Raw genomic sequence first — 12805 nt, 5'->3', positions numbered from 1 at the left:
GTTTTTAGTAGGCTGAATTACCCAACATTTGTCTATATATCTGTTATACATACGAACGATAGAAAGAAACTTTTTGATTAAAAAACATGTATACATGTACATACAATAGGTATATCAATAATATATACTTTATTAGGTAAGGTGTGCTTCGTTGCAAATTTTTGGAGATCCATAATATCCATAATATCATCTGTAAAGACACTCATATTCAAAAGCCGAACTTTTATTAACATTGTAGAATGATTTTTTTAGTGCAATTGAATGATATTTGAAGAATCAATTGCATGTGTTCTACACCAACACAGCCCACCGCTTCCATCAATTGTTATTGTTAAGTTTGATGTCTTGGCTGCTAATCACGCAACAGTGTGCGTGCATTACATGTTACTCCCATGATGTTATGCATTTTTAAAGGCGCAATACAGATAATTGAATGAAGTTCTCACAGAAGGTCTTCAAAATACAGATGGACCTCGCTCAAGACCTGAGAATAATTAGTATGTAGCAGAGAAGGAAGAACCAGTAAGGAAGCTATCTTCGAATTTTCTATATCCTTAAAGTTCAATGACCAATAAATCGAAATCTAATAAGCGGGCTCTTATGTTGTCAAAACTATCCTCTCAAACGATCTGGTATGGGCAACACAGAATTTGATTAAAATGTGGATGTAATCAAATGTGAACGGTTTTTATATCTGCATAAACTTTTACTAAATTTTATTTAAAAAACTCTTTGATATATGTAGGTATATAATTTTAGCTGAAAAAGCATAAAAACACAACAGATACCCAGTGTGTTTATTGAATCGGATTTTCATACCGATCAAGAGTTTAAAGATAAAGATAAGCTACGAAATGGAAATTTTTCCTATGGTTCTCTATGCGTTCCAAACAGTTAGTAAGAACAATACAAAATACCTTTTTCTGGGGCTTGTACAAATATGCTTTAATATCATTAGTACCGTGGTTAGTTACTCAATATTGTAACAAAAATGAAAGTAAAAAACTTCTTCTCAACCTTTTTTTTCTTAATTTTAAAAATAGTTAAATGATAATCTTCAAAACAAGTAAAATATTACTTACATCGTTGTTTTCAATATCTTTTAACGTATCTAATTTATCGGTTCGAACTGTTCCTTGGAACGGGTAGAATAATGATCCCTCCTTGATATCAGTTATTGAATATACGGCTACTCCTGATCCATTAAAGGGTGTCAATGATGTTGTAACTAATGCGAACTCCTTTGGTATAAGAACGCAGGTTTCCATTTCTTTAAATATTAGGTTCTTATTTATGGTGCAATTTAAACAGTTTGGTCCGCATATGCTTGACAAATGTAAAAATAATTGGAACACTTTATAAGTTAATAAACTATTACTTCTTCAATTTTGTGCGGAACTTTATGAACACATTTCATTCAATGCTCAACAACTACTGCATGGTCAGGATGGCTTGTATTAACCATGACCTTCTAAAAGGCAGACTGCAAACACCTGCAATGCTGATACCATTCAAACAACAGAAAGACGTTCACATATACATAGGCACACGAAGTTGCCGTCAAACAAGCCAACCAGCATAGCTAAGAGCTGGGCTCATTTAACTCAATGCTCCACTACGGTACCAAAACAAGATCAACATTACACAATGCTATGGCTATCAATTGATCTCAGACAAACTCGTCTCGCATACTCTCTTATACTTGTATTCATACTCAAGCAATACGAGTACACACACGAATGTGTGCACCTGTACCATTGCTACTATGCTTCCGCAGGCGGGCTACACGCACACAAATGCATTCGTGACTTAACACAAACTAAGATAGAATAGTTGCTCAGTTTCGACTTGATGTTTGTATGTATTGTAAATTCAGGTAGCATCTCAACTTGTTGCTAAAACGTCTTCCGCACATTTAATTAACGTTGCATAGTAGATTATGTATGTATATTCATATTTCATAATTCGTTCATACTGAAATATAGTATAGAAAGGTCAATGTTGTTGGTTATATCACTATTTATTCATCACTATTTAGGGATTAAGGCATTTTGTTAGATTTGTTAGAGAAAATTTGAATTATTATAAGCAACCATAAATAGCATCTCTCATTACCTCTTGTCAAATTCTTTTCACATTTTGACCACGCAACGCAGGTGAATTGGTTCGATTTTACACCTTTACCCCCATTCATAAATATCCACCGTCTCACTCATAACAAGTTTTTCCCGAGTTTGAGTGAAACGCGCAGAACACAAACACTGGTATAATGATTGGAATATTTTTTTCATCTCTATCATTGCAGTGAATGAGTGCTTTTCATTTAGGCTCCGCCTTTTTATGATCATATCGTAGCCGGCAAAGAAAAATTAGACTTAAAAGCAGTGTTTGTCGAAGCAGCAAAAATTGTAAAAATCTTGCTTTTATCTGCTTCGAGCCTATCAAAATTATCAAAATGAAACTAACAGCTTCTGCTTACGTTGCTAAGAGCATCAAATATCATCAAAGCAAAGGCAAAAAAACGAAAAGTGACGACAGCCGCTTCAAAGGGTAAGTCGTCAAAAATAAAAAGTACCACTTATCTCAATAGAGAATAAATCGTCAGTTTTCTTATTTCGCTTTGCTTTGATTTCCACTTTCATCTGAATCGTAAGTCTAAAGCATCAACTAGCAAGAAAAGTCCACCAGGACCATATACTATATTTCTGATATTATTTTCTAAATTGATTGAAATTTAACTTATTTAACCAATTGCCATATAAATTCATTAATTAATTTTCTGGTATTTTTATAGCCACGTTTTCCTTTAATATTATCTCCTATATGAAAGATGATTCTTGATAAAAGTTGTTCAACTAAGTTGTTTGTTAAGGAAATACGAATGAAATAAAGATAAAAAAACATGGAAAAATCGTACGTTCGGGACCTATACATAATTCATTTAAAAAAACACCAATAGAGATAATTTATTGTTTAAATACTCAATAGAAATCTACATTATTCCTGTTTTAAAATAATTGATTTGATTTAAGAATATTCTGTTCCATTTCGCAGATTTTTCTATTTATTAGATGAAGCCATAGTCGATTTCTACTTCGCATACGTTCGCGACCACTGTTTATTGCTATCATAATGAAAACTAAAAATTGGATTAATATATTCTTTTGTACTAAACATAGAGCAAAACCGTAACAAAAACGTTTTCTACTGGGCTTACACACATCCACATCCATCACAAAACTAAACTCTTCGAGTACGGGATATAATTATATTTCATATTATACCCAGCGTTAAAAAAGCTGACTCTGAAATATCATCCATTTATGCATTATTCGGTTTCGCCAAATGTTATTTGATTAGTCGATTGTATTTTTGGTAGTCCTCAATACTGTTTTTTTACCCGATACTCAAAATGAATATTGGGGTATATTAGATTTGTGGTGAAAATGGATGTGTGTAACGTCCTGAAGGAATCGTTTCCGACCCCATAAGGTATATATATTCTTGATCAGCATCAATAGCCGATTCGATTGAGCCCTGTCTGTCTGTCCGTTGTCCGTCCGTCCGTCTGTCCGTCCCTATTAGCGCCTAGTGCTCAAAGACTATAAAAGCTAGAGCAACGACGTTTTATATCCGGACTTCTGTGATATGTCACTGCTATAAGTATATTTCAAAACTTTGCCCCGCCCCCTTCCGCTCCCTCAGAATCGTAGAGGATGACTATATGTTCTAGAGTGTAAAATCTGAATTAGATTGTATAATTATTATAACCAGAATCAAGAAAACAATTTCATTCTTTCTCGCTCTGTCTCTCTCTAACATACAGGTTTCATGGTCGGTTTTGCCAATTGCAAAATGTGAGTTCAAGGATCTCAGAACCTATAAGAGCTAGAGCAACCAAATTTTCGCCACACCCCCTTCCGCCCTCGCAAAGGACGAAAATCTGGGGCATCCACAAATCTCAAAAACTATTAAGGCTAGAGCAACCAAATTTGGTATCCGCACTCCTGTTAGATCTCACTATAAAACGTATACCTCAAAATTTCGCCCCACCCCCTTCCGCCCCCACAAAGGACGAAAATTTTTTGTATCCACAATAGTGCAGATTCGAGACAACTAAAAACGCGCGATCATAGAGAATGACTATATCTATTCGGTTGCGGAATCTGAATCAGATCGGATCATTTTTATAGCCAAAAGGAACAAATCTTTTTGCAGTGGTGATTTTCTGTCTCTCTCGCACGCACTCTTTGTCGTGTCGCTTAATATTAGCGGCGTCAGCCGGAGGAGAGCCATACTGACTAAGTATCGGGTATAAATATAGAGTTGCGGTCTCCGCAGCAGCTCACAACGTTCCCCCTCGTTGATATTACTTTTGTGAACTATTCGGCCGGCGGCCGTTTTAATTGTCGTGTCATGATTTATCTTAACTATTTCCTTTTGGAATCTCGGTGTTAGCTTTGAACCTAATCTTGTGTTTCTTTTAACAAATATTTCCTGTCCCGGGACGTAGTTCTTTATTACTTTACGTTTCTGTTTAGTTCTGTTAATGTTATTTTGCCTGTTGCTGTCGTATTGTTCTGGGTTAGTAGTTACGTTTCGTCCAAAGAATACGTCTAGTGGTCTTTTGTTTGTTACCGAATGTACAGAGTAATTGTATTCATAAATTGCCCTATCCAATAATTCCTCAAATGTCCGATGTTCCTGCTTTGTTATTATGCATCTCATGATCTCCGAAAGGGTAGAGTGGAATCTCTCTACTTGCCCGTTAACAGAGCTCTTATAAGGTGGTGCTTTAAATATTTTAATATTTAGCTGATCATGTAACCTAAAGGTTATTGTTCTGAAGTTGAGGGATTTTTCGTTGTCCATTGCTACGTACTCAGATACGCCGTAATAGAATAAAATGTCATGTAAGATTTTTTATGTCTTCCATGGCTTTTGATTTAAGGATTTTAGCTTGGGCAAGTTTCGAAAATTTATCTATTGCAGTCAGTACCAGTACTTTCTCAGTAGAGTATATGTGTATTATTTGTCCAGGATATTTTGGAATAGGGGTTTCTTTTAATTGTGGATTTGGGCATGTCTGTCATATTTCTGCTCTTTACAAACGCGGCATTGCTTAATCAGATCTGTTATTTTCCTTTTCATTTTGGGGAAGTAATACTTTTCTGAAAGTTGAATTTTATTTTCCTGGGCATTGCGATGGGCTCTATTATGAATTCCTGTGTGTAAAACTGATTCTTCCCGCTTTTGCTATATTCATTACTTGCTCGTATATCCAACCTTCTTCGGATATTTCAATTTATGAGCAGCACTTGTCCGCTTTAACCGCTGTTTCTTCCTCGCTATCTGATAAAGATCGTATGATAGTTCTTGGTGACTTCAACTTGCCAGGAACTGTTTGGTCTTCGGTAAAGGAGTCTAGTATCCTAGTGCCCATGTCACGACATGACTTTGTTGACGGCCTGCTTGACCTGTCCCTGTCTCAAGTCAATCATGTGAAAAATTCCTTGTGTCGATTGCTTGATCTGTGCTTTGTATCGGATCCGACCATAGTGTTGTTAACCCGAGCCCTTCCGCTCACTATACCTGAAGACGCCTACCACCCTACTTTCGAGGTGTCGCTAGATATAGGACCAACTGTATTGGATCGGTCGAGTAGGCTACCTGAACGTGTCCGCTGCTTTCGTAAAGCCGAGTTTGCGAAGCTTAATAACCTCATTAGGGATCTTGATTGGCCGCTTTCTACTTGTGCACTGATGTCATAAAAGGCACAAACATTTTTTACAATGCTCTTGCCACATTTTTTGATTCTTGTGTCCCGCTTTCTTGTCCGATTAGATCTGGAAACCCTCTTGGTTCACCAAAGAGTTATCCAGTCCAAAAAACTTAAAATCAAGACATTATAAAAAATTTCTAGAAGTGGGTTCTCCTACTTCTCACTCTCGCTATGTAATAGCTCGGTCAAACTTTTCAGTTATTAATGCACAATGCTATAAGAACTACCTATCTCGATGCAGGATACGTTTTTCTCAGGACCCTAAACAGTTTTACTGCTTCGTAAACAGTAAGCGTAGAACGTCCGCACACCCATCCTCGCTATCATTTTGTAATACGTCGGCAAATAATGATCAGGCAATTGCCGATCTTTTTGCCCAATTTTTCCAAACCACCTATTCTGAGGAAAGCTACTCTGGTCATCCGTACACATACGGTTTACCGAGGTCGAACGGCATTTTCTGTCCCTTGTTAAATGAATGTTCTTTACTTTAAAATCTTCGACTAGTAAAGCCGGTGTTTTCACCGGGTCCAGACGGGGTTCCAGGTTGTGTACTCAGGTACTGTGCCGAGGCACTGTGTGGACCCTTGCTAAAACTATTCACCCTGTCCATTGATTCTGCTTTCTTCCCCCCCAATCTGGAAGGAATCGTTTATAATTCCTCTCCATAAAAAAGGTAGCAAGTCTGACGCAAAAAATTATAGAGGTATAGCAAAGCTATCCGGACGGATGTTATTTACACCGACTTTAGTAAACCATTCGACTCTGTAAACCATTCCCTTTTAGCGCATAAACTTGACCTTTTAGCCCCTTGTTGGCTCCCTATACCCTATTTGGTGGTTCTCTTGAGAGAATTACCCTGGTGGATGATCTGGGTGTTATGTTAGACCCCAAGTTAAAGTTTTCCGAACACATTTCTACCATGTTAAATTAGGCCATGCTTGGGTGCTTGGGTTTATAAAGAGGTGGTCAAAGGAATTTGACGACCCCTATATAACAAAGACTCTCTATACCTCGCTTGTTCGTCCGATCTTAGAATACGGCTCCTGTGTATGGTGCCCTCAGTACAAAGTACACCAGGACCGTATAGAATCAGTACAGAAAAACTTTTTACTTTTTGCTCTGCGGGGCCTTAACTGGGATGAAGGTGTGAGTAGCGACATTAAGCGACAAAGAGTGCGTGCGGGAGAGACAGAAAACGTGTCTGCACGTGTCGTCGGGCGCTGCGTAGCCACTGCAAATTAATTTCTTCCTTATGGCTATAAAAATGATCCGATTTGATCCAGATTCAGCAATCTCATAGATACGGTCATTCTCTATGATTGTGCGTTTTTAGTTTTCTCTTATCTTCAATATTATGGATGCTACAGGTTTTCGTTCTTTCTGTGGGCGTAAGGGGGTGGGGCGAAACTTTGAAATACACTTGTGCAGATCGTTATCACAGGAGTGTGGAGACCAAATTTGGTTGCTCTAGCTCTTATAGCCTCTGAGCACTAGGCGCTCATAGGGACCTACAGACGGACAGACATACATGGCTCAATAGTCGGCTATTGATGCTGATCTGAGATATATATACTTTATGAGGTCGGAAACGCTTCCTTCTGGACGTTACAGACATCTAATCTAATATACCCATATACTCTTTTGAGTATCGGGTATAAAAACAAAAGTTTAAACAGCGAAATGGAACAAAATACTTTTAATAAACTGATCCTCTATATTGTCGTAAAACAACTGGTCATATCGCAAATTTTTGATAGAGATTAGATTAGAGAAATTAGGAAGATCAATTCTGAGTGATAAGCAACCATTTTTTGTCCGGATGGTTTTAGAGAACTGATGATTAATACCACACACATCGCCCCACTCAATAGATGTACATATAAGCACTCAAAACATCGAATCAAGTCCTTAAAACCCGATACTCAGTAAGTATGTGTGTTGGTAACTACGTCCCTTCCGCCAGAGGGCTCACATTGCACGGGAAAGAGTGTCAGAAAGAGAGAGAATGAGTAAGGAAGGTGTACCGTAGTCAATAAAATTTTTAATTTTCTTCTGGCTGTAATAATTCCGATCTAAACCAGATTCGGCAATCTGATAGATTTGATAGTTTTATATGATTAATTGTCCGTTTCCGATTTTCGTCCATTGTGGCGACGGAAGGGAACGGGGCGAAATTTTGAATTGTGTAATATCACTGAAGTCTGAATACGATATGTAGCGACCGGCTATGGTCGCGGGTACGATTCTTAAAACCCTTAAAGACGATAGTATATTATATGAAAAATGTACCTCACTCGGTTCAGAAGTTTTCCAGTTTTTAAGGGCAAACCGACTGTTGGAAGCTGCCGAGCTTTTTCGGCAACTCTGACTCCAAAATTTATAATTTATAATAAGTAATACCCCTACACATGTATGTTTGTGCGTGTTTTCCTCAATCTACTTTGATGAATATTGATATTTTTTTTTTTTAATTTATGCTAAATTGAATAGAGATTTGAGGAAAATTAAAATTCACCGTTTTATTTGGCTTGTGCCGGAAATATTGGTGCCTAAAGTGTACATTTTAGTGTGTCGTATTAAAGTGTCGGGGAGTGTACATACATAATCAATAAAGAATGTGTTCTTTTAGGTTTTTTTTAATTAAACAAAGTTTTCTTTAAGTTTGAGCTTGTGATATAAATACCAGAGTTATAGCATTTTATAAATAGGGATGGATTTTGTATGATCATCTCTGAGACCTCGATTGAACTGCAGTTTTTGGATAAAAGTCTTTTCAGTAAGTATTAAATGTATGTACATAACGTATGAATGTTAATGTTGTACCTTAAATCATTTGTATTCTATTTAGCGTTTCAGGGGCGGTATTTCATCTAAAGACAGCATTTTCAGTTGTGACCAGATTTTTTCGAATTAACCCTTTAATATGTTTCCCAATTCTAATCGATTCGAATGCAAAAAATAAATATTCGGAGCCATGAATCTCTTTTTTCTCTACATTTACACTCCCATAAAAAAACATTTTACAAAATGTTCTGGTTTAATACCACAATTTTTTTCATACTTACTATACAGACTCGTATATCTTTTGGTACGTTTCGGTAAAAAATAAATTTCTTTCTATGTTGATCGTGTTGTCAATTACTGTTTATAAAAAAAAAACAAGATTTTTTTAATATTAGGTAAACACACGATCGTATTCCGAGGAAAACCAGAGCTACTTACACCGACGCAGAGATACTTTGGGTACAAATTACAGATCCGTTTCGATTGATTTTCTAAAATTTTGATTGCAAACATTCAAAAAATTTATGTTTTGCGTTTGACAGCATCATATTTCCCAGAATATTCTGGACTATTGACAGTTTCATTCAATCGCCTTTTAATATTCCAAAAGATCTTTAAAACTAGGTGTAATATTAAAACGAGTAGGAACGTTGTGAGTTGCTGCGGACACCCCAACTGTACATTTATACCCGATGCTCAGTCAGTATGGCTTTCCTCCGGCAGACGCCGCTAATAGAGTGCGTGCGAGATAGACAGAAAGTCATTCTGAGCGTGACGTCAGGCGCTGCGTAGCCACTGCAAATTGATTTGTTGCTTTTGGCTATAAAAATTATCTGATCTGATCCAGATTCCGCAACCGGATAGATATTGTCATTCTCTATGATTGTGTGTTTTTAATTTTCTCGAATCGGCAATATTATGGATGCAACAGATTTTCGACCTTTGTGGGGGCGAAAGGGGGTGGGGCGAAATTCTGAGATATACGTTTTATAGTGAGATCTAACAGAAGTGCGGATACCAAATTTGGTTACTCTAGCCTTAATAGTCTCTGAGATTTGTGGATGCCCCAGATTTTCGTCTTTTGCGGGGGCGGAAGGAGGTGTGGCGAAATTTTGACACAAAACGGTCAAGGTCCGATATCACAGGAGTGTGGATACCAAATTTGGTTGCTTTGGCTCTTATAGGTACTGAGATCCTTGAACTCATATTTTGCAATTGGCAAAACCGACCATGAAACCTGTGTGTTAGAGAGAGACAGAGCGAGAAAGAATGAAATTGTTTTCTTGATTCTGGCTATAATAATTATACGATCTAGTTCAGATTTTGCACTCTAGAAGATATAGTCATCTTCTACAATTCTGCGTTTTCTGTTTTCTCGTATCTTTGACATTGTGGATGCCACAGATTTTCGTCCTTTGTGGGGGCGGAAGTTGGCGGGGCAAAGCTTTGAAATATTCTTGTAATAGTGACATATCACAGAAGTCCGAATATAAAATGTCGTTTCTCTAGCTCTTATAGTCTTTGAGCACTAGGCGCTGATAGGGACGGACAGACTGACAGACGGACGGACGGACGGACGGACGGACAGACAGACAGGGCTCAATCGACTCGGCTATTGATGCTGATCAAGAATATATATACTTTATGGGGTCGGAAACGATTCCTTCTGGACGTTACACACATCCATTTTCACCACAAATCTAATATACCCCAATACTCATTTTGAGTATCGGGTATAAAAAGGTAGCTCAAGAAGAGGGATTATATGAAAATAATACAGAAGAGAAAAATGTGAGCAAAGTAAGGCAGAAACAACAGCAGTCTAATCGTAGGAATACGGGCAACTATTACCCAAATTATACAAATAATAATAGCCAGCAACAATCGCAGAATTTGCATGATCAAACGAGTTCATCTCGGAATAATAATAATAACCAAGGACTTCGTCATGAATTCCGAAATTCATTGCAACAAGGGCAGTCCCAAAATCCTATCAATTACCATAGCCAGAATAACCAAGCTAGTAGCAGTAGGCCTAACCAACCTACTAAAAGAGCTAGGGAAAGCCAAAGCGATCAGATAAAGATGGAAGTAAATTCTCATCAGATAGCCTCGGAAGAAACAGAGGGGGATCCTATATAGAAATTACTATAAATAACAAAGTATTCAGAGGTATCGTAGATTCGAGATCTTCTATTAATATCATGAAGGAGAATTTCACGAATACCCGAATAAATAAAGAAAACGTAAAAGTCCAAACGATCAATGGACCGGTTAAACTAACAAAAAATAATAATAATAAAGTCTGTCCGTCCGAACAAAAGTTTTACATATTCAACATTTCTAGGAACTGCGATATATTGCTAGGCCGAGAATATCTGGTGGCCAGTCAAGCAGTAATTAGCTACAGAGATAATACTGTAAAGTTAGGAGAAAGAACATTCCCAATCATGTCAGGCGGAGAGGTTATTAAAGTAAGCGAAACAACACCTGAAGGCGACGATATATCGTCAAAGAAGGATATGATCACCTCTGAATATCCTAGCCCATCCTTAGAGATGGACCAATTCTTCACTTCCGCAATAGATCATGAATTAAGGGAAAGTAACGAATTAAGGCTAGAACATTTGAACGATGAAGAAAAGGAAAAGCTGAAAAAGGTATTGTATGAGTATAACGACTTGCAGTACATAGAAGGTGATAATTTGACTTTCACAAGTACTGTCAAGCATACTATACAAACGTCTTCCCGATTCAAAGTCGGGGGAACCGAACCAGGGCCATGGCTAGAGGTGCCTGGCGGTCAGGCCTAAAACGCTAGGGGGTGGTCCCCCCGAAAAATATTAGCCAGTATGGACCCTCGGGCCAAATATGGAGGCGAAGATAGATGAAGCACGGGTTGGGATGTCAACCCAAACGTCGGTGGGAAGCGTGACTGCTACCACCGGCGGGCTAGGGGAGGAGCAATCCTCTCTGCGTGTCGCCAGCGGTCACACCTCAGACTTGGCGGGAGCAGGCCAAGTCAGTTGTAAAGCTACTGCCACAACAACAACAACAAAAACAACTCACTCCGCAGCCTGCAAGTTGAGCCGCACAGATGCCGTAGTCGACACAGACACGGATCTGGAGAGCGTGCTCTCTCTAAGCAGGACGGAGGAAGAGAGCCTTCTCCGCTCGCCGGAACCAGGCACCAGCTCCCTGCGTAGGGACGGGCCGAAGCGCTCCAAGGAGGGTGTTCGGAGCAGAACCCAGCCGATTAGCTGCTTGCCAAAAAGCACCTAATTCTTGGCCCTCAGCCGCTTATTTTGTTTGTTACTTATGTCTATGTTACTCATTTGTTTGTTAAAGCTCTGCGCTTGCTTGCCCTGCTAAACGCTCTCTGCCAGCTCGCTCTTCGCTATCTCCGCTTTGCGTCTGCCTACCGACGTCGGCCGAGCGAAGCTGCGCTTAGCGATCGGAGCGGCAATGTAAAGGGCAGGCAAGCCAAACTTGCAATTTGGATGTCACGCATTAAAGAACATATCGTAATTTTATTTCTGCGCCGAGTTTTATTTAATTCGAAATAATTAGTCGGCCGATTGGGGATAAAAAACATTATCTCCACATAAAATTTGGTGACCCCGACGTGATCTCTGAGTTGCAGTGTCAATTAATAATCATTCGCAAATGTGTTAGATGCTTTTGTTTGAAGCCAGTGCTGAGGGAACATATCATGGGAAACTTGCCTGCGGATCGCGTAAGGACTAATCCAGCATTCCACACAACGGGCGTTGATTTTTGCGGACCCTTTTATCACAAGTCGGAAGTCAGAAGCAGGCCTCCTATCAAATGTTACATCGCTGTCTTCGTATGCTTTAGCACCAAAGCAACTCATTTGGAAGTCGTTCGGGATCTATCTACAGAATCCTTTCTGGCAGCATTAAGGCGTTTTATAAGTCTACGTCCCAAACCTCGAATCATCTGGTCAGACAACGCTACAAATTTTGTAGGAGCAAAAAATGAGCTTTTGGAGCTTCGGCAAATGTTCCTCAGTGATCCTCATACGTCGGCTGTGTCACATCTCTGCGTTTCTAGTGGAATCGACTGGAAATTCATCCCCCCTCGCTCACCTCATTTTGGGGGTTTGTGGGAGGCGGCTGTTAAAGCAGCTAAATATCATTTTCATCGCATCGTCGGGACCTACATTTTTACTCTTGATGAAATTCAGACCTTGGCTTGTGAAATCTCTGCTTTGTT

General features: G+C 38.8%; 1 protein-coding gene across 2 annotated transcripts in view; it reads right to left on the bottom strand.

Annotated features, from left to right (window-relative positions):
- LOC117188796 (zinc finger protein 271-like) overlaps positions 1-9105 on the bottom strand; it is a 68942-nt gene extending 59837 nt beyond the window's left edge. For both annotated transcript variants that reach the window (XM_033393188.1, XM_033393189.1), the window contains exons 1-3: positions 9008-9105; positions 8851-8926; positions 1083-1974 (exon numbers count right to left, since the gene is read on the bottom strand). In XM_033393188.1, the coding sequence (XP_033249079.1) occupies positions 1083-1268 (186 nt within the window). In that variant the 5' untranslated portion in view covers positions 1269-1974; positions 8851-8926; positions 9008-9105. The remainder of the gene's footprint in view (positions 1-1082; positions 1975-8850; positions 8927-9007) is intronic.
- Positions 9106-12805: the final 3700 nt, after the last annotated feature.

Source organism: Drosophila miranda, chromosome 4 (assembly GCF_003369915.1).
Source record: "Drosophila miranda strain MSH22 chromosome 4, D.miranda_PacBio2.1, whole genome shotgun sequence".
Taxonomy (NCBI): domain Eukaryota; kingdom Metazoa; phylum Arthropoda; class Insecta; order Diptera; family Drosophilidae; genus Drosophila; species Drosophila miranda.
Note: the sequence above shows the minus strand (reverse complement) of the source record. Positions and strands in the feature narration are given on the sequence as shown.